Source organism: Terrapene carolina, unplaced genomic scaffold (genome assembly GCF_002925995.2).
Source record: "Terrapene carolina triunguis isolate 2854851 unplaced genomic scaffold, T_m_triunguis-2.0 Scaffold38, whole genome shotgun sequence".
Lineage (NCBI taxonomy): Eukaryota > Metazoa > Chordata > Testudines > Emydidae > Terrapene > Terrapene triunguis.
In genome coordinates, this window is record NW_020664389.1 from 13,636,868 (window position 1) to 13,658,945 (window position 22,078).

Here is a 22,078-nt window from a genome sequence, read left to right on the forward strand (position 1 = left end):
GTATTATTTAAAGCACACCAACATAAATATGTTCTCCGTGATATACACTCACCTTAGTGACCTCAAATATTATAATCTCTTTCTGGATCTATTATCTAGTCATTTTCTAAATCACCATCACGCCTGCTTCATAAAAAATTAGTTTTGTATTTACCATTACCACTAATGTGCATTTCTGTAATTTTAGTCCTGGGAAAAAGCTTGAAATATGTACACATTAATTAGTATCACTGTAACAAATAATGGGAGCAATGTTGCTGCAGTGATCACGGGACTACCTGTCCCTTGAGTGCTGAAGTCACATTATTCCAACTCCCCTCAGTCCCTGGCTTCCTGGGAGGTGGAGCTATGAAATCATTTTGTCAGCTCTGCAGGACAGGAGAAGAGAGGACTAGAAATAATGATTTCTGCCTGTTCTTTTCTAAACCTCATTCTCCCCAGGGGAAAATGAGGTTATACTTGAGTTTTGATTTAATTAGGTTTAAAGCATTTAGAAAGTCAGCAAGACTTTCTGTAGCCTTTGGCAATCAGTGTAAAGGAAATGCCATTTCTGCTCAGCACCTGTCTAAATGGATTGGCTGTGTATTGAGAAATGTTATGCATTAGCGAAGGTGTCAGTACCTCAAGGGTCTTAAAGCTCATTCTACCAGGGCTAAGGCAGCAGCCAAAATGCCTCTGTAATGTTTCCATCCTAGAAATCTGCCAAGCTGCTACCTGGAGTCCTGGCCTCACAATTACATAGCAGTTCTCTTTTGACCAAGCAGCTACATTCGATGCTCCCTTTGGGAGGGCAGTTCTGCAGTCCTTGCTTAAATAGAACTCAATACAACCCCATGAGGGTGGGCTACCAGCTAGACTCCACAAGAGGGAAGATGTAGAGGCCGCTTTAAAGAAGAAAGGCTGTTTGCCAGTAAGCAGTTTTTTAAGACGGGCAACTGTCTCAATTACCTAGTCACTGTCCACAGAGTTCAATGATGCTGAAGTTTAGCAGGAGGACCAGCCACTGATCATGCAGCCTCCTCCCTCAGCTCTAAATGTTTGGTGCTGGGAAGGGGCACTTCAGTGATCCCAACAGTTGTTGCTTTTCTAGAAGGTTTGTGAAGCTCATTGCTGTTTGGGGAGTGAGGGGCACATCACACAAGTGTGCATGTGCAGTCAACATTTTCACACACTACAGTACCAGTAAGTAACTTCTTTGTAATTAACACAAAGGATTTCATTCCAGATCTTTTGGGCAAAATTCACATTAACTAGTGAGTGTATTGTACTTATGGTGCAATTCGTAACACATTAATCAACTAATGCAGATTGAATAGTTGACAGCTAAGCAACCGTCTCCCCTGCACAAATACATATAGTAACAATGTTTCCAATCTTTTACGTTAAGATAAAGCCCACTGAAGATATATTACAGTTAAAATTGACTAACTTGTAAAGGGAACAAGTGTTTCTGTTCAGACTGACAAAATATTTTTAAAAAAAAAATCCTAAAGGCCCAGAAATCCTCAACTATGCACAGGAAACTTTACCGGCACTCGTGATGCTCCTTCATAATGGAACTAAAGGTGTTCTGGTGTAAACTTGTCTTCACTCTCTTTTCCCTTTGTCTTCGGTTGCAAAACCAAACTCTCACAACTTCCTTCTCAAGGTTAAGCCCCTCAGCCATCCTCATAATCTCTTGAGAAGAAGGCTTACTTTGTTCCCCAAAGTTTCTCTCTAGAGCTTCTTTAGCAGCAATGCTGGAAGAAGGGATAAATAAAAATGCCCCTTTTATTGACTTTGGACATACTAAGGTCATGGCTGCTATTTTAGACTAAGCTGCAATGATATGAACATTAAACATATTGCTCTAAAAAAGGCAAGAAACTGCTTTGCTTTCCCGCTCAGTAAAAACCTGAGTTTAAAGGGCATTATGGTTCCATGCTGCCATGGGCTGCAAAAATCTGATAGCATCTTTACCTTCAATCCACACTGAAAATAATGACTTTATTATTTAGGGGTAACCCATTAAATGTAGTTCATGCAAGTTATATAGCACATGGCAGGCAACCTATCCCAAGAATCATCACACTCTCCCCAAAAGTCAGTTTTAGCCTACTATTTGCATTGCAGTAGAACCCAAAGGAGCTGGTACAGACAGCATAAAAGTTAAGTGCTATTTTCCTCCCATATTCAGACAGCGAGGCTAAATATAGGTGAAATCTGGCTGCTTTTTTTTTTTTTTTTTTGGTGCTGTTTATTGTCCCAAAAGAATAAGTGCCTGAAACGTGCTTGTAAAAAAGCAGTTAGGATGAAAAGCTTGATCTTGTCACACCTGGTTTTAGCATTAGCTGTATCTTTTTTTTTTGGTCCACAAGAGGTCACTGTACACTTTATTCTAGATACGGAGTGTGTTTATTTCTGTTAGGTTCAAGACACTTCAGCAGAAATTCTAGTACTGGTGAATAACTTTGCATGTAACTTTAGAGTGCTCTTAGTGTAATTTCATTAGTAATGCATTTTCTTTTTTATGTTGGGCTATTGATGCTAGCTAGCTGAAAATAAAATATAATTTCCCATATCCATATTATGGATAGTTTGATCAGGTCATACAAAGCTCCTGCACTGGAGTAGGCTAACTCACTTACTGTTTTTCATCTCCAGCTTCTATTTTATCCTCAAGAAACCTACCTAACAATTCTCCCTATCTTCAATGAGAGTGAAGTGCAGATAAGGTAGTGTACTCTCTTCCAGCTCATTCTTAAAGAGGTTCCCAAACTGGGTCCTCATGCTCCCCAAGGGATCAGTGAAGATTTTCTTACTGTGTCCACAGAGTGCCCCTTGCACAGTGTGTATACAAAACTGATCATTTATAGTGTGTAAGGAACCACTTAGTTGTATTGGCTTGCAAATCAAAGGTGTTTCATGGATGCCAGCATAGCACTGATGCATCAGGAGTGTGATAGCTGAGCAGCAGCATGCCATGTAGAATTGGAGATGTGAAGAGGTGTCTCATATTGGGACTATGACCTCTTCAGTAATTGGAAAAAGGGTCTTTGACTCTAAACACTAAACACCACGGATCTCTGAAGATTATTCCAGATGGCCACTCTCCCCCTAACATAGAAATCTAGAGTCATGCTGGTTTTAACAAAATTTTGTGCAAAGCTCTTTGCAATGACACTGGGATTGTATACATGCTAGTACAGGCATTGGGACAGATCTGTGTACTGGAGCCATTCCTGGGTGTTATCCAGGTCATCATAGTTTGGAATAACCTAGCAGAGAGGTTTCATCATGTTTAGCTAATAATTGGATCAAAATACATAATTTTATTGATGTATCATTACCCCTCTGATTTTGCTTATTTATGTATGTAAATACTTTTGTTAATGAGCTATATTAACAACAAGAGGGCCCGTGCCCGCTCTGCTTCCACAGACAGAGGGGGCTGAACTCCATAGATGTGGGCCACCAAAGATGCAAAAACAGAGAAAGCCAGCTCCAAGGGACATCGTCCCCACATTCTACCCTAAACCACACGGCTCATACAGGGAACACATACTACACCCTCGATGTCCGCCAAGCACTTGCTTTTTATCTGCACCGCACTTGTGCCTTCTGCGCTTCGTCCTGCCTCTTCCTCACCATTGCAGAATGCTGCTGGGGCTGCACCCTCTCTTCACAACGCCTCTCCCCCTGGATCTCCCTCTGTATTATGGACTGCTACGCTCTCTCTCACGTCCTCCCCCACACACACACCTCCCATCAGGGGTCATAGCCTACTCCATGCGTGCTTAAACCGTCATGGCAGCCTTATAAGGATGTTCCATGGCAGGATATTTGTTGGGAGGCCACTTGGTCCTCTGTCCACACTTTTACTGCCCACTATGCCCTCGCCCCTGCTGCAGTGGTGGATGCGGCAGTTGACCGAGCTGTCCTTCAGCCTGTAACTTCTGGTGAGCCCTCACGCCCACCTCTGCAATGAGTACTGCTCACTACTCTCCCACATTTGGAATCCACATACAGACCATCACTCGAAGAAAAGGTTATTTACTGTAACTGGAGGTTCTTTAAGATATGTGGTCCCCATTTGGATTCCAATATCCGCCCTCCGCTCCAGGCTCTGTTGCTTACTGGAGCAGCGTCAATCCTCACAGCCCCTTTAAAGCCTCAGATACGCCACGCAGTTGATGCACAAGGCATGTGCGGGTCAACGGACACAATTATGAACAGTTCTGGCGCACCGCGTGCATGCGCACCCACATTTGGAATCCAGATAGGGACCACACATCTCAAAGAACCTCCAGTTACAGTAAATAACCTCTTCTGCCAACAGGAGCGCTAGTCAAATCCCATTCACAGTCTCTCAGCACAAGCAGCCCTGGAATGCGCTTCAAAACTCTATGACAAACACCTGTTCGAATATGACCTACAGTCTAAACACATTTTCAGTGATTAGTGTATATAGAAATTCTATAATGTATTATTTCAGTATTATGTTCAATGCAAATTTATCATGTGTATGTACAAAATTCTTTGTTGAATTCTGTGGAAATGTTATTTAATGACATTTTTGGCGCCTTTTGAATGCTTAAATAGCGGCATCTAGTGACTTTTCAGGGTTTCTCTGACAACTTCCTGCTATGTGAAGTTGGCAACCCTGCACTCCCTTCCCTTCTTTCTTTACAGCCTGTGAAAGCCACTCTGCAGAAGCTCCACAGGATCCAGATCCCTGGCTGAGGGAGGGGAAGATGCTCTTTGCAGCAAGCTTTTCCCCAGACCCACCAGGACTAACCACCACAAGTGATAGCAGAAGTAGTGCAATTGCTCCTGTATCATCAAACCTCCCACAAAGGAAGTTCAGAGGCTGTATAAGGAGCCAGTGGGGTACAGAAGCTTATTACTGAGTTGGACATCTAAAGGATGGGATTACCAGGGGTCATAAGTGGGTATGTTTTTTACAAACAAAAAGTGTGTGTGTGTGTGGGGGGGGATGTTGTTGAAAAAAATTAAATGGCTGAAAGTTTTGGTGCAGCTCCTTAGTTGGTTGATAAATAGTATGAAATTTTTTGTGAAAATTTTCACACAAAATTTGTCCCCGTTTTTCAAATTTTGATTTTTTTTTCAAGCAGCTCTAGATAGGGCTTCTAGATTTCAAACCTAATAAGGATCTGAAAAAAAAAGAAAAAAAAAAAAAAAAGGACTTTCAATACATAATTTTCTGAAGTATTGTATTACCTTATGGTGGTTCTGCGCTTTCTTTTCCGCTCATTCACGCCAACTTTTTCATTGTATAAAGCTATATTAAAAAAGGGGGAGTTACCTTCCATACAAGATTAAAACAAGTACAATAATTTCTAGAAACCATTGTTACCAGTCATGTTTTAATACCAGGAACGCATGCCAGATATTGTTGCTGAATGGTCTGCTTTGAAACATTTCTCTGTGGGACATCTGGTGGCTGAATGTTGTAATTGCACCCTTCAGGAGTAAGTAAAGGTTTATGTTGTGAATAGTGCTGAAGGAACCTATCTATGCTGGTTCAAAACAGATTCATTTTTTGAGTGTGTCAGAATCAGTCTGTACATAAAAATATTTCCTGTCCAACCCCAGGTAATGTTTCCCAGGGCTGAATCTTGTTGCAAACTCATAGGCCTGGTTTGGGTTTGATCAGAGGTTGTTGTTTTGGTTTGATTTTTTTGCAGTTTTGTGCCAGTGGGTTTAATGGTCATAGTGGGAAATGTTGATGTAATTTGTTCCAAGAGATGCAGTTCATTTTCAAAATGCACTGGAGAAACACCAAGTCTGTTGGCCTGGATATCCACACACAGGGCAAAAGAATTTGTACCCATTATGAACATGTTCCAAGAAGCCATTGCTGGCTCATGAATGTAGGCTGAGCTCACACAAGGACTGATTTTGGGTGCATCTGAGATTGCATCATTGGCTTCCTCAACCATTAGATGCTGTTCCGGGAAGAAGGATTGCTAGGAAGAGATGGGGTCCACCTGACCAAGAAGGGCCAGAGTATCTTCGCGTACTGATTCACCAACCTAGTGAGGGCTTTATACTAGATTCAAAGAGGCAGTTGACAAATGCCCACAGTTAAACAGAAAAAAGCTAGATGTTGTGCAGGACATGGAAAATTACAATAGGGTCACAGGAGCAAGAAGAGGGAAATTAGTGGGGGAATCTGCTCAACATATTAGATGCCTATACACAAATGGAAGGAGTATGGGGAATAAACAGGAAAAACTGAAAGTTAGTACATAAGCTAAATGATGACAATTGGTATCACAGAGATTGGTGGGCTAAATCTCAGGACTGGAATAGTAGTTATAGAGGGGTATAGCTTGTTCAGGAAGGACAGTCAGTGAAAAAGGAGATGGTATTGCATTGTACATCAAGAATATATACCCATTTATCGGAGGTTCAGAAGTAGATGAGAGGCAGACCATTTGAAAGTCTCTGGGAAAGATAAAGGGGGAATAAAATAAGGGTGACATGATGATATGGAATCTACTATTGACCATCAAATCAAGAAGAGGAGGTGGAGGATGCTTTTCTAGAACAAACAACAACAGGCAAAAGGGGCAGCTGCCCCAGGGCCCGGCCATTTAAAAGGGCCTGGGGCTTCTGGTGATGGCGGACGTCGCTGCTACCGCAGCAGCAACCAGAGCCCCAGGCCCTTTAAATTGCCACCGGAGCCCCAGGCGGCACAGGCCGGACAGCGCTGGCTGGGGGAGGCTGACCCCTCCCATCCCCGCCCCTTCCACCCCAGGCCCCGCCCCATCATTTGTGGTTTGGAGGAGGAAAAAGCAGGCAGGAGTTCACTGAACAGATAAAAATGTAGGGGTTAAATAGCAATGGTAAAAACTACTAAAACAATGGAAGTATCTTCTTACTTACACATCATTTCTCTTTTCTTAATGATCAGTAAAGTCATTTTGATAGTGATAGAACATACATGATCTGATTTAATCCAATCTAGTGTGTACTAGGTCCTCTGTCAGTGGCACTCCAGAACATATTGCATGCCTTAGGAGAAGCCTTGATTGGGAGATTAGAAAGGATCAGCCATCTTGGAGCCCAGATGAGAAATTCTGTCCAAGCTGAGTTGGATCCTCAATAGGAAGGAGTCAGCTATACTGTATATGAAAGAGTCCCATGCTCACCTGTTTTGGTCATTAGGGAATGTTACAGTGGAGAGAGGCTTTGGATCTGGATCCGCTTTCTTCTAACCCCCAGCATACCATCTGCTGACGTGCAGAACCTCAGCTACATGATTAAGGCCAAGGACCACACACTGCCAGAGACTCTCCTCATCCTGAGCCAGTTATGTGCTGGGCAGGTCTTCCGATGTAATTTACAACAGCTAACCTATTCTAAATCATGTCCTAAATCATGCCTCTGCCACAGAATCCCAGGGGCTCATCCAGCAGCTGGGGTTTTGCAGGGCATAGGGAAGGGGATCCTTCAATGGCAAAGAGCAGATGTCAACACGCCCATGATAGCCCCCACCCTACTACTGATATAGGGGGCTTGGTGTTGGCTAGTCACATTCCTTTTCCCATTGCCACATCCCTTACAACTGTAGTAGGGAACAACATCAGCACTCTGCCATTGGAAGATCTCCTTATACCAGTGATTCTTCCACAGCCAGCTATGCTGTCTTTTGGACTAGAATTCAATGGTAGTGCATCAAAAACAGCTGCCCTGCACCTCAAGATCTGGGTTAGTTTGCATGAATAGGCTTGAGGGAAATGAGCGACATATAAGAGAGTCACATCTCTCTAATTTGTGCCGGCCACACGTGTTTGACAGGTCTGCTTCCCTCTACCCACGACACAGGCATCAGTCCTACTGAATTTAATGCATGTACTGATCCTACAATATTTATATTCAACTTCCCCACCTGAATAAACAAAAAGCTGGACCAGTGGAAGTTATACCCTACTAGCCATCTTATACATTAAAGAGCTTCTTATAGGGGTAAGACTAAATTCTAGGGGTATTATAAATATCTACCTCCTATTTGTTCTGCTTCTTCCAGCCACTTGGATAATATCAATTTCAGTTTGCAGGCATTCTTGAAGCTTAGCTGCAAATTTTCAAATCGGCAAATAGTTGTTTGACTGAATTCAGAGCCATGCACAGCTGCCAGGGCTTCTCCAACGTTTGTTTGTGTATAGCCTGTCAAAAAGCAATAAAGAGAAAAAAAAATTGAGTAACCTAACCTGGTTTATTTACATTAAGACACATTCTGCCTTGGTCACTGCCCCCAAAACACACTTTTTGGCAAGATGCCTTAAGCATTTTCTTTGACTGTTTTTGATCTGACATCAGTCTTACTCTGCTGTAACTCTCTTGACTTCAGTGGAGTTCACAAGTGTAAACAGATGAGATGAGCATCCGTCCCCATGTCTATCATGAGACATATGCAATTTGACCAGTATGATAATACAGGCAGGAAGCAACAGCAAATGGTCATGCAGTAATTCTGCACACAGAATTACAAGTTTATTTTAATGTTAGGGGTCTGATTTCAACCCAGAAAAGAAGAACAATTCAGAGTTAAGACTTAAAAATCTAAGAATATACATTGATTTTTACTCACACCATTGTAACTTCTGTGACTGCTGCTTCTCACAGTAATCATTATTGTCCTGTTAAATCTCGTTTACCCTCAGTTTGTTGTGTCCACCTGCTGATTCTCCTCATATACTTGGATTGTAAGCTCTATGGGGGAGGCTCTGTCTTTTCATTATGTATCTGTACAGTGCCTAGGACAATGGGGCCCTGATCCATGAGCAGAGGCTCTAGGCACTACCATTATGCAAAGAAGAATGTAAACAACAAAATAAAGCACAATTTCCAATCCCATTTCCTGGGTTGGTCCTTTCTCTCACAGGCCTGGGCCACACCTCAAAAATTCGATCGACCCAGTTATGTTGCTCAGGGCTTGAGAAAAATATCATTCAGTGAGCGCCGTAGTTAGGTTGGCCTAATCCCCACTGTAGACACAGCTAAGTCTTCTTCTACCTCCTCCCCATAACGGACATAATCCTCAAGGTGCTGAGTGTCTTCCCCTCCTATTGACATTAGAAGGTAGTGAGGGTGCAAAGTACCTCACAGTATCAAACCCTCTGTCTGTATTAACATTAACATTTTGCCCTAGCAGGGCACTGTCCACTTCAGTTTAGGCTGTTAGTACATCCCATTTTTATTAATGGCACTAAAACCAATCCTGCAGTCTCTATTCAGTCACATCTGTTTAAGTCAATGGAGTTCTGAGTGTTCAGGAATTCAGGATCATGCCACCGTAAATAATTACTACTGAAGTACTCTTGGGCATAGGTCAGTGGTTCTCAGACTTTAGTACTGGTGACCCCTTTCACATAGCAAGCCTCTGAGTGTGACCCCCCCTTATAAATTAAAAACACTTTAAATACACCTCTACCTCGATACAACGCTGTCCTCAGGAGCCAAAAAATCTTACCGCGTTATAGGTGAAACCGCGTTATATCGAACTTGCTTTGATCCACCGGAGTGTGCAGCCCCCGAGCACTGCTTTACCGCGTTATATCCGAATTCATGTTATATCGGGTCGTGTTATATCAGGGTAGAGGTGTATATTTAACACCATTATAAATGCTGGAGGCAAAGTGGGGTTTGAGGTGGAGGCTGACAGCTCGCGACTCCCCGTGTAAGAACCTCATGACCCCCTGAGGGGTCCCGACTCCCAGTTTGAGAACCCCTGGCATAGGTAATCTTGCCCTTTCTATGACTGACAGTTAAATAGTCAGGATATACAGCAAAACAGCACAGGTCATAAACACTGTTTCAGTCAGCATACACTTGCTCTAGCCCTCATTTCTGTACTGTAAATGGATGGTAATATCCCTGTAGCTGTAGAGATAATACAGATGACTTTTACAGCCATATAAATTACATGCTTTTATAGAGCTGTGTTTTACAGTGGAGTTGTGTCATATTCTGTAATGATACAATCTATTGTTATAGGAGATAATGTAAAAATGACAACTCTTAATTCACAAAGTGAATTTAGTACCCATGAGGGCTGGATTTGCAGTGTTTGACACACACAACATCGTTTTTTTTCAGTGCAGCACAGACAGGACCAAGCTTCCTCACTCTACCCCACCAGTGTGCTTCCATCTTGTCATGGAGGGAAATCTATAGGGGTGATTGGGATAATCCAGCACCAGTGCCCATTTAATCTTTGTATGGTACTGAGGCTGCCAGTGAGTGTGATGTGGACATCTATCCACCAGAAACCAAGGTGAGATCATCCACACATTTCACATCATCCCCAAGTAGTTCTCAGATGGTAACAAACTGGTCACCACGATACTCAGCAGTGGTTAAAATAAATCTAAAACTGGAGGGGGAGTCCTCAGTTTTGGTTGTTGTATGTTGTACATTGAGATCATTTAGTGAAATGAAATTGCGTCATCATGTGTGATCGGACATGGCCCGGGGACAAGGGAATACGTGAATCTGAGAGAAGTCCAGGTTCCCAAAGAGCAAAACAGAAGGGCATGTATGTGTGAGAGATAGGGCATGGAGCTGTCCCACCATCCGCCCCCCCCCCCCCCCCACACACACACCACACACTATGCAGTTCCAGGTAGAGAGAAGGAACTGGTAGGGCCACTCTGTGCCCCCAGGGTTCCAGCTAAGGAAGGGGAAGAAGCTGGCAGGCCAGCCTGTATTTCCCAGAAGAGGCAGGAGAGTTTGAGGCAGGAGGCTCCCTCCCTTTCCTTCTCTGCCTTCCAAAGGAGGGGAGGGAACTAGCCGGGGGTCAGGTGTGAAGAATCAGGCAGATGCTGATGGGGTCTCTCAGACTGAACAATTATTCTCCTCCTGTCAAGTGCTGGGGATACTCCACTTACTGACAAAAGGGCTTGTAGAAAGCCACCATCTCCTCCCAGACTCTGAATTCAGATTTTTCTGCTTGAAACATGATCATTTCAACAGCCAGCAAAGAGGCAGGAGAAGGGAGACCTCAGTTCCCCCCAAGAAGTAAGGGCCTCTCCCTCAAAATAGGGTGACCAGGTGTCTGGTTTTCGAGTGGAACACCCGGTCGAAAAAGGACTCTGGCGGCTCCAGTCAGCACTGCCGACCGGACCATAAAAAGTTAGGTCGGTGATGCTGCGGAGCTAAGGCAGGCTAATCCCTACCTGTTCTGGCTCTGCGCTGTGCCCTGGAAGCTGCCAGCAGGTCCAGCTTCTAGGCGGAGGGGCCACAGGGCTCTGCGCTCTGCTCCCACGCCGAGCACCGGCTCTGCACTCCCATTGGCCGGGAACTGTGGCCAATGGGAGCTGCGGGGGCAGTGCCTGCAGGCAAGAGCAGTGCGCAGAGCCACCTGGCGTGCCTCTGCCTAAGAGCTGGACCTGCTGGCTGTTTCTGGGGCATGCAAAGCATGGAGTCAGGACAGGCAGGAAGCCTGTCTTAGCCCCCCCGCTGCACCCGATTAAGCACGTGCCCCAACACTGAGCCCCACCCTCCTCCCCCATCCCTGAGCCCCCCCAAACCTGGACCCCCCTCCTGCACCCCAACCCCCAACCCAGAGACCCCTCCCACACCCTGAACCCCTCTGCCCCACCCCTCATCCTGGAGCCATTTCCTATACCCCAAACTCCTGCCCCAGCCCGGAGCACCCTTCCATACCCTGAACCCCTCATTTCTGGCACTACCCTGGAGGCCACAACCCCAGTTAGAGCCCTTACCCCCTCACGCACCCCAACCCCCTGCCCTAGCCCAGTGAAAGTGAGTGACGGTGGGGGAGAGCAAGCCACTGAGGGAGGGGGAAATGTATAAGCGGGGGCATGGCCTCGGGGAAGGGGTCGGGCTCGGGTGTTCGGTTTTGTGCGATTAGAAAGTTGGCAACCCTATTTTCAGCTGTGTTCTCCCAGGCTTTTTCCAAGGCCTTATCTACACACAGTTACACTGATTTAACTAAGGCCTGTGTACACACAAAATTTGTACTGATTTCACTAAATCTGTTTAGAAATTCTTGTAGTTAAGGCTATATCTATGCTACAGAGACTATGCTGACATAGCACCGTATTGTAGATGCACTGCACGCTAGAACGAGGTTTTCTGCCAATGTAGTAACACCTTCCCAAACAAAGTTAGTTATGCTGCCAGAAGCCCTCTTTCATAAGCACAGCTGTATCTACACTGGGGGTTTGTTGGCACACTACATTGCTCAAGGGTGTGCGTTTTTTCACATCCCTAACTAAGGTAGCTCTGCCAATATAGTTTTTAAGTGTAGTCAAGCCCTAATCACTGCAACTCCCTTCAATTAAGAATGAAGTATCAATTTTGTTTGTCAGCATGGAATTCATTTCAGCTATATTAATATAAGCTGAGTTTAAATCCACTTCAGAGTGTCCACACAGGGGTTTTGCCCCAGTTTAAATACATCTGTTTTAAAACCAATTTGAGTTAAACCAGTGCAACTGCGTGTGTAAACAAGTCTTTACTTTAATTCCTGCATACTGGTGAGGGGGTCACCCTATATGTATCAATTGGATATTTAAAGGAAAAAACTTGGGGTACAATTTTACAGGAAGCGTTGAAGACTAGAGCTGGATGGAAATTTTCCATCTAAAATGAAAATGGCTTTTTGACTAAATGGAAATGTATTGCTACAACAGCTGCTTTCTTTTTTAAAAAATGGGTTTTATATAAAAAAATGTATTTTTTACTATTTTGGGCAACCAAAAACGTGGTGAAAATGAATAAAATTTCACTTTCATCAATTTTTCACAGGATAAAAATCATTTCCTGTTCAACTCCATTGAAATCACTTTAAAATGTGTCATTTTGTATCTAAATCAGACCTTAAATCGGCCTTACAACTTGTACAATGGCCTTGGTGAATAATTTTTGACAGGCAAAGTATCCTTAGGTTTTTCACTATCATAGTAACAAGTAGCTTTTGTATCCAGTTTGGCAAATTTCCATGACAATCCTGAAAGGCTGAATTAAATGCAACTTTACAGCATGATTTGTGTAATTGATCACGCTTTCCCCTAGAATACAGCTAGTCCAGGTAACAATAATTTGCTCTCAGAGGCAGACAGAAGTAGTAGATACAGCAGAAAGTTTTAAAATCACTTACTATTATTGCAAAAAGTTGCAAAAAGCTTGAGGTAATTAATTCTAAACAAGTCTTCTAGGTATGGAGAAAGCTAGGTAAATGTCAGGCAGGTTTTAAATAATAAAGCATATCACATGGACTAGAATATAAAAGATACAGAAATAATTGAGCTTTCATTTGGATTTTCAGGCTATAGTTGGCTGGTAGAAAGCACATACCTAGCTTAATTCTCCTCAGTTTGAACTCATTGGCAAACTTTTCCAGTTCCCTGATTTCAGGGGAATCCATGTCTATTGGCTCTTCAACAGACTTGGTTTTTCTGCGGAATTCCTGCTTGAAGTCAGTGGCTGCGGGATCATCTCCAAGGATAGACTGGTGCATGGGAGTGAAGCCATGCCCCAGAGCACAGGAACTGGCACTCAGCGCATGTTCAGGGAATTTATAAAGGCAAGGGGTCAGGCCACCTGCATGAAGCCAAAAAACACAATTTGATATAATCATTCTCCAGCATTGAATAATAAACCTTTGTGCCAACTACCAACTGTTAAGCTTTGTAATATTACATACTATAGAGAGGAAGGACTATCCAGTGGTTAGGGTATCAGCCTGGCACTGAGGAGAGCAGGGCTCAATTCCCTGAACTGTTACGCTTTGCCTCAGTTCCTTATCTGTGAAATGTGAATAATAGTACTATATGCTATGAAGTGTTCAAATACTATGAGAATGAGGGCCATATAAGTACCTTAGATAGGGACAGGTACTCAACCGGTCTAAATTAGCATCGCTTTCATTGAAGTAAATGGACCTATGTCAGTTTACACCAGCAGAGGATCTGGCCCATAGTCTTTGTTAGCTTTCTGGTACCAACAATACTACTTTATAAACTACATGTGAGATGCAGATTCGGTACTATATGCAACCAATTTCAATGGGAAATTTCCTTGAGTAAAGAGTACAGGATGAAGCCCAATGAGTGATAAGATCATCACATTATAATTTTAGAGATGAAAGTAATTGCACAAGGATGAACTACTTTATGCTAAATTTTATTCACTGCTGGACTACACAGCGCCATTTAATCAAGATCAGGTGCCCTTTGTGCTGGGCACTGAACAAACAGGGAGACTCCCTGACCCGAACAGACAATATTTGATATCTTCCACTGTTGCTTGCATTGGTGTTGTAGTGGTGTCGGTCCCAGATTTTAGAGAGACAACATAGGTGAGGTAACATCTTTTATTAACAACAAAAGTGGGTCCAATAAAAGATATCACCCACCTTGTCTCTCTGAAGTGACAAGGCAGACAAAGCATGGGAGAAAAGAAAAATTCTTACCCCCATTTTAGAGCTGGGGAATCTAGAGAGTAATTGACTTGCCCAGTCATGCAGTCTGTAGCCTAGTCTGGAAATGAACCCTCATCTCCAGCCCAGCATCTAAACCACAAGACCATCCTTCCTTTCTCTTCCTTCTCTTTTGTTCTTCTTGTCTTGTTCACTGCCTAGATTACATCCTCCAGAGAGCTGGGAATACAATGGAGGTTCTAACCCTAGTGATATATTAAGTCGCATGCAGTATGACTGTGAAAAGGGGGAGGGAGTTGTTAAATGTCTGAAGGGAAAAAGACTAAACAAGAGAAGGACTTGCCTTGCAGAGTGCTGACTCCATTCACCACATTGGGATGGGGCATGCTGCAGGTCTGTAAAATGCGACTCTGGGAGAGACTTGCTGATAACATCTCTGGGGTTGCAGGCTTGATGCCTAAAAGGAAGTGGAAAAAAGGAGAGACTGCAGCAACATGGAATTCTTTTGGTGTAGAAATAGGTTGATATTTCTGAATGGAAACCCTCCTCATCTAATGATTCTTCTTCGGTGGACTTCCCATAGAGATCTGAGCAAGAATTTCTGTACCAGAGACACAAGAGGAGACAGAGAAGCAGGAGCATTTGGCCATGTGAAGAAAGAAAGAGTCTTACTTGCTGTCCCAGAAAAGTCTACATGAGGAAACATTCACCTATGCTGGTTTATTTTTACATTTTCCCTCCTTCTCAATTGAAATAAAATACTGTATTTGATTTTGGATTAGTTTTGAGCCATAGTTATTTCCTGGCAAGTCTCTTCCCCTGGCATCATTACATTATTTTGCTGGTTGATACTTGACTTGAACACCTTTATATTGAACAATTTATCTTCTCTCTTCAGTGTGGTCTCTAGAGAACTGCACTGGGTGCTAAAACATCTTTACAAGTTACATCATAAACTCTATTGATCCTCTGTGTGAAAACAGTTCATATTGCTGCATGAGATTTGGAAAAGCATAAATTGAATTAAGTGATTTCTCTTTGGCCTTCACACACATTTCCTTTCACTCTGAAGGACTGACATTCCTACATGTCAGCTACTGTATCTCTGTGAAAAGAAACTACTCCTGATGTGTTTACTCTGGTTGAAAGCAAGTTGTTAATACTCAACATAAGTACCTATTTCAAAGCTTGCCAGCCTGTTATTAATCATAAAGCCTGCAGCAGTCTCTGCAAGACTAATGCTTCTTATTCCTACTAAACGATGTCAGGCACCGGACATTTCCCTTGATGTTTCATAACAAGGTATAGTGGTGTCACACATACAGTAGCCCCACTATCACATAACAATGTGATTTTAATTGAGAGTATAAGGGACAATCCTGATCACCCATAGCTATCAGCTGTTAAGGTGTGACCTCACCCTCTTTGTTTTGTATCACTAGAGACTGGGAGGGAAGAACAACATGGGGGTAGGGAGAATCCAGAAAATGCCCTTTTCATTTTTTCTTCCCTACCTGCTCCAAGTCAGCTTAGAATAATAGAATATCAGGGTTGGAAGGGACCTCAGGAGGTCATTTGGTCCAACCCCCTGCTCAAAGCAGGACCAATCCCCAGACAGATTTTTGCCCCAGATCCTTAAGTGGCCCCCTCAAGGATGGAACTCACAACCCTGGGTTTAGCAGACCAATGCTCAAACCATTGTATTCGAAGAAAGGAGTGGGGACTCTGGATTGAGAAATAGAATGTTCACAAGCCAAAATCTGAGTCACAGTTAACTGAATGTTTGATATTTTGTCACAAGTTTTATGAGTACCAAAAAATGGCACTACATTTATTTTTGTTTCTTTAATTGATCTCATCCTGGGTGGATGATTCTGAAGCAGCTCCATCCTGTGCTAAATTTATCTCACTGAATTCGATAAAAATTTCATAATCAGTCATAATTTTTATTATTTGTACTGCATAGGGCCCTGAGGCCCCAACTGAGATTGGGGCCCCAGTGCACTGGGCATTGTACACACATACAGTAATGGCAGAAGACAGTTCCTGCCCCAAAGAGCTTCCAATCTAAGTGCACAAGACAGACAGTGGGTGAGAGAAAGGAAGCATTATCCCAGTGTCACAGACAAGGAAGTGAGGCAGAGAAAGTAAGTGATTTGCTCAGGATCCCCAGATAGAGGCTGTGAGAGAGCATGAAACTGAACCCAGTTCTCTGGAGTCCCAGTCCAGTGCCTTAACCATAAGGCCATCCTTCCTCTCATTAACCTCCATTTCCTCAGCCCCTCTGAAGGAAAATTCCCTCAAACAATCATGCCAATAACTAACCTGTTAGACTGAATGAATCTCTCTTACCTGCCATCACCCCATAGGTAGACTGTTGGTTTCCATAATGACAGGAAGGGACTGAATAATGAAGACCTGTAGATGCATTTCCCAAAGTCGCCATGGAGAAGTGCACGTAGGAACATTTAGGAGTATGGACCAAAGACAAAACAGACGGGACTGGTAAGAAAATGTATGAGGATTCAAGATACATCCTTTCAGTCCAGAGGCAGAGAATATCTTTGTACTTTGTTTTTGTCTGCATGCTAACCATTCTACACTGCTTTTTAACTCTCATGGTAATTCTGTAGGAAACAGCCTACAGTAGGTGCTCAGGCCTCAGCAGAAAACAGGCTAGCTCACTTTTAGCCAAGAGCAATGATTTATCTTGCCAGGTCTTAATTTATTATCTCAAATGTAATAATTTAGGCATCCTGACAAGATCTCCTCTTTACGTGTGTATGGAGATCAGGCCCCCAATATTGTTCCATCTATTTTTACTTTAATCTTTTCTAAGTTCTTGAAAAGCCCATCAGCCCCTAAAATGCAAACCCTAAAAGAAGCATATATAACCAAGAGGACAATTTTCTAGGTAGGCTAAAGCCTACATTTGCGCATGCAGTGATTTGGGGCACTCACCTGAAGACACCTTAAAAGGGCCTGATTTTTAGAAGTGCTGAGCACCCACCCTCTGACAACCAGGCCCTTTAAGGTGTCTCCAGATGGACATTCAAAAGTACAGACATGCAAAACTTTGAAAATTTAGGCCTAACTCAACATTTTGCAATAGCAGCAGCAATAGAGCCACAAGCATCTTGTCTAAATGGTTTGCACAGGAGTCTGGCAGGCAGCAGGATGGCTGGCAGAAGTTTGAAGAAGAGAAAAAGGAAGTAGATTCCATTGTTTGCTTGGCTACACTATTATGTATCAGGCATCTCAGGAAATCAGGTAAGGGTTTAAGCAGCAGCATGACCCTCAATAATAAAATTATTGGCCATGTAGGGCAGCATTTCATGCTGACAAAATATTCTGTAAAGTTTTCTCTATCCCCAAATGTTGGGCTATTGCTGGTCAATTCTGTGAATAAAAATATTAATAATTTTGACTGACTCTAATGAAGAGATTGAAGGTTCAGATCTCTGCTCCGTAATGTCTCGTGTCAGCATCCCAAAAATCTATCATGCATTTCTGCATGCATGCAAGCAAAACAGGAAGTCTGGTTTTTGAAGTTGTTGTATATTAAAGATACATGGAAATGTGCTAAATCACACAGAATGAGAATATATGGTCTCCTTCTAATGGCTGATACATGAAAGAAGTTTATGAGTCTGTTGTTGCTTCCAAATAAGGGATTTAGCCCTCTCCCTCAAACAATAGAGAGACCACATTTTTGACCTTTTCAGAAATTCACCTTGCTTCCAAATGGCCCCAGCAACACTGAATCCTACATCAGGGCTCGTTCAGGAACTTATGACAACTCAAACTGGGTCGCCCTAACTGTAATTTCAATATTAGTTAGTGGGATGGCAATTCAGTGGCCTGAGTTAATTGAGTTTGTGGTATTTGTTCATGTCTTGTTGGACATGTGTCCACATCACAGAAAACCTAGTCACAAATCAGCTCCTGTGTTGGCAGGCGCAGCAAAGCAATCAAGGAAAGGTAGACATGAGAACTGCACGTAGGGTCACCAGATGTTCCGATTTTATAGGGACAGTCCTGATTTTTGGGTCTTTTTCTTACATAGGCTCCTATTACTCCCCATCCCCATCCCAATTTTCCACACTTGTTGTCTGGTCACCCTAACTGCATGACTTGGTTACTATTCATGGCTAATCCTTCTACATCAAAGCTGAAGCATGTTGCTAGAACAGTCTGGAGAAATTTGCACTGCTTTCATCCTTGCTCTGGGACTAAAAGGAAAAATAGATACAAACAAGTGGATATTTTTAAAGTACTGGATTGTATATGAATTGTCTCTAAGACTACAGAACTATGTTGGTTTCTTTGATTCTTCTGAATTGTACAAATGCACAAAAGGATTTCTGCAGTATAGCAAAAATGCTAACAATGATCTATGAAATTTTAATAGTTTACAACATTGTTATTATCATGGTCATCAAAGTTCAGATATTTAGAACTACACTAATATAGTTTACATACACGTTTTGCGCTAGTATAACAATGTTAGCTGAGGGAGGAGGCGGCGTGATTTTTACCACCAATGTAGTTATACCAGTACAGCGGCTATTGTTGACACAGTTATACTGGTATAAGGGGATCTTAGGCTAGGTCTACACTACCTGCCTGAATCGGCGGGTAGAAATCGACCTCTCGGGGATCGATTTATCGCATCCCGTCAGGACGCAACAATCGATCCCCGAATCGACGCTCTTACTCCACCAGCGAAGGTGGGAGTAAGAGCCGTCGACGGGAAGCCGCGGAGGTCGATTTTGCCGCCGTCCTCACAGCGGGGTAAGTCGGATGCGATACGTCGAATTCAGCTACGCTATTCGCGTAGCTGAATTTGCGTATCTTAAATCGACCCCCCCCCTGTAGTGAAGACGTAGCCTTAGATAGGTATTGCTTATTCTTCTTTCCATATGGGAATAAACTAGACTGGTAAAGCACATTCATACCAGCAAAACTGCATCCACACTAGGGACTACTATTCTGCTTTAACTACACCAGTATAGATAAAGCTGTACAACTTTTGTGCTTAGACAAAGTCTTAAAGACTTATTTTGAATTACTTGTTTACTGTTGAATTTTGCCAATCTGCAGTTTGCTAATCCACACATCCCATGATTTTCAGACATAAAAGACTGACATTTCCAACTTCCTGGCAATATTTTAATAGCAGATGCTGGAGTGAAGTCTTACATTGCTAAGATATTTTTTAAAATAAAATCTATTCCAGAACATATCTTTAATAATATATATAGCATACAGATAACATATACTTGTCTAAAGTTTATGAGGCACTATCTTTGCTTTTGTGTGTGTGTGTTCACTTACGTGCCGATTAGCAAAATTAATTCATATGCAACGGAGCTACAAGGCCCATACGCATGGTGAGGGATTTTGTCATTTTAAAAAAATAATTATATAATGATTCAGTGTAAAAATCCTTATACATTTCTTTTTTGCACAAGTTCTTTACACGGACTCACCATAGCACTATGTATTATAGTTCTTGCCATCTGTATTGAAAACTTAGAACCTTTCCCCTAATACTAATAAATGTTCTCTCTATTATTGCTTTCTTTGTTTTATGCAGTGTTGTAGCTGTGTTGGGTCCAGGATATTAGAGAGACCAGGTGGGTGAGGTAATATCTTTTATTGGACAAATTTGTGTAGGTGAAAGAGACAACCTTTCAAGTTATAGAGTTCTATTTCATTTCCCCCTTTCCCAGACCTGAAGAGTTCTGTGTACCTCAAAAACTTGTCTCTTTCACCAAAAGAAGTTGGTCCACTAAAAGAGATTTCCTCACCCACTTTGTCTTTCTTTGTTCTAGGACTGTATACTGGCATTCTTGCTATGGGTAATAATACAATAAAATAGAATGTGATTCTGCATTTCTTATTAGGCAAAATTTCCATTTACTTCAGTGGGATTTGTGCTTTAGGAAGGACTGCAGACTTGGGTCTATGATTATTAAACACTAAAGCATAGACTTAGTAAAAGGATGCGGTGATATTTTCAGCCAACATGTGTTCATTTAATTCTTTACTTTGGAGCATGTCAGAAAAGAAACAATTCAGAAAATGCTACCATAAAATTGATATAGAAATTTGTCCTCTTTTCTCTAATTTAAGTTGTCCTATGTTTTTCTAACAAGCACTATGAAACATTTTGAGCCCGCTATTTAATATGCAATCATGTTGTCATCAATACTCTCAATTTTCTGTGGAGTGTGCTGTACTTAGGTGGTTCATTTTTCTTCCAATTGAAAGATGTTACTTCCAGTATGCTTAACAGGAGATCATCGTTTTACTGAAGACATCAAGTAAAATTCTCCCCTCCATGGAACTCAATTTGAGTCATTGAGTTAGCTGAGATTAATATTCAAGTTCTCTCTATTTCTGAACTTTTATTTTCATTCATTCGAAAGAACAGAAATGCCAATGAGATAAAACTCTAGTTCTGTACATTTTCAGGTAGCAAGCACATTTTCTGTCTCTTAGGAAACATTTGATTTTTATTCAGTTTTAACATACAGTTGAAGTTAAACATACTAAAATTCCTAGTCAGATAAATGTGCCAACTTCCAAAACACAGAAGGATGGGTCCAATGCACTTAAATAACTTGGCGCTTTTGAAAATCTCACCCAAATCCTAGTGTCTTTACTCAGTATTTATTATATTTATTAAAATGTTAATTTCCCCATTAATGGGTATTTTCCCCAGCTAATGCCATCAGCATCTGCCTCATTTTAAGTATATCACCCATTTGAAATCATACATTTAGATATTTATAAACTGCAGTTTCATAGGCAAAATATAATTTGGTTTATTTCAGGAGACGTTTGTCACTGAAGACTATTTTGCATTACAAAAGTTTGATAGTATTTGTAGCCAGTACATCACTGTGATGGTAAAATACCTCAACGTAATCCTATAACAAATTTAGAGATAGCTACAAACTTGGCTAAAATGCAAACATTTTAGTCACACTAGATGTATTCATTTTTACATAGCCTTGTGAAAACTTTCCTGCTTGAAGGTAGTCCCTAGTCTCTACAGAGCTGATACGAAATAGCTGTTCCTGTGTTTCCCTATCTCTATGTTAAGTTTGGCAACATTTACAGAAAGAGGGTAAAGCATTTAAAAAGAAAGTTAGTTAACAAGAGTGTAATTGTTCTAGTAAAAAAGTACCTGTAGATACGACATTGGTAGCATGGTTGGAGACGGGCAAGCATTCTGCAGCGCTATGATGCATTATCAGAGGCAGAGCGGGAGAAGAGTCAGAATTCAAGGGGACGAAGGTGTCGGCTGAAGTAAATGCTTGGCAACTCATTCCCACAAAAGGAGAAAAGACAAAGAAACACCTTCCCCTATTTTCTAACAAAATATATCCTTATTGATTAACAGCAGTCAAACTCTATTCCAGTTCTCTTAACTTGCATATATACATAAACAAGGGCTCCAGAGCACAGGGAGGTCGTGTGCAGGTATTTATACCACTAGGAAATCCCTTTATCCATGTTAATGTTCTTTCCCCAGCAGTATTGCTATATCAGCCTACAGCCTCCTTCCTTCCCACCCAAACATAATAGATGCCCAATTAATGGGGGGAGAAGAGGGAAACCAGAGACGTGATTTGACAGATACTTTAAATC

At 42.1% G+C, this 22,078-nt stretch overlaps 1 protein-coding gene across 2 annotated transcripts; it reads right to left on the reverse strand.

Annotated features, from left to right (window-relative positions):
• Nucleotides 1–1,525: 1,525 nt before the first annotated feature.
• On the reverse strand, nucleotides 1,526–21,756 carry POU1F1 (POU class 1 homeobox 1). Of its 2 annotated transcripts, none has more exons than XM_026652486.1 (6): nucleotides 21,615–21,756; nucleotides 16,769–16,840; nucleotides 13,333–13,578; nucleotides 8,011–8,175; nucleotides 5,221–5,281; nucleotides 1,526–1,739 (listed from the first exon to the last, which is right to left on the reverse strand). In XM_026652486.1, the coding sequence occupies exons 1-6, from the start codon at nucleotides 21,754–21,756 to the stop codon at nucleotides 1,526–1,528; spliced, it is 900 nt and encodes a 299-aa protein (XP_026508271.1). The 2 variants fall into 2 exon arrangements, with proteins under 2 accessions (XP_026508271.1, XP_026508269.1); XM_026652484.1 differs by having other exon boundaries at nucleotides 16,769–16,918.
• Between the last annotated feature and the right edge of the window lie 322 nt (nucleotides 21,757–22,078).

What these genes read in the sequence shown, in the direction of transcription:
- POU1F1 (XM_026652484.1), bottom strand. Translation starts at nt 21,756, where the DNA reads ATGAGTTGCCAAGCATTTACTTCAGCCGACACCTTCGTCCCCTTGAAT. An exon ending in TACCTATGGGGTGATGGCAG is followed by an intron (nt 13,579 to 16,768) that starts GTAAGAGAGATT and finishes GGCTTCATGCAG; the next exon opens with GTGGCCTGACCCCTTGCCTT. An exon ending in AAGCGCAGAACCACCATAAG is followed by an intron (nt 1,740 to 5,220) that starts GTAATACAATAC and finishes CCCTTCTTCCAG; the next exon opens with CATTGCTGCTAAAGAAGCTC.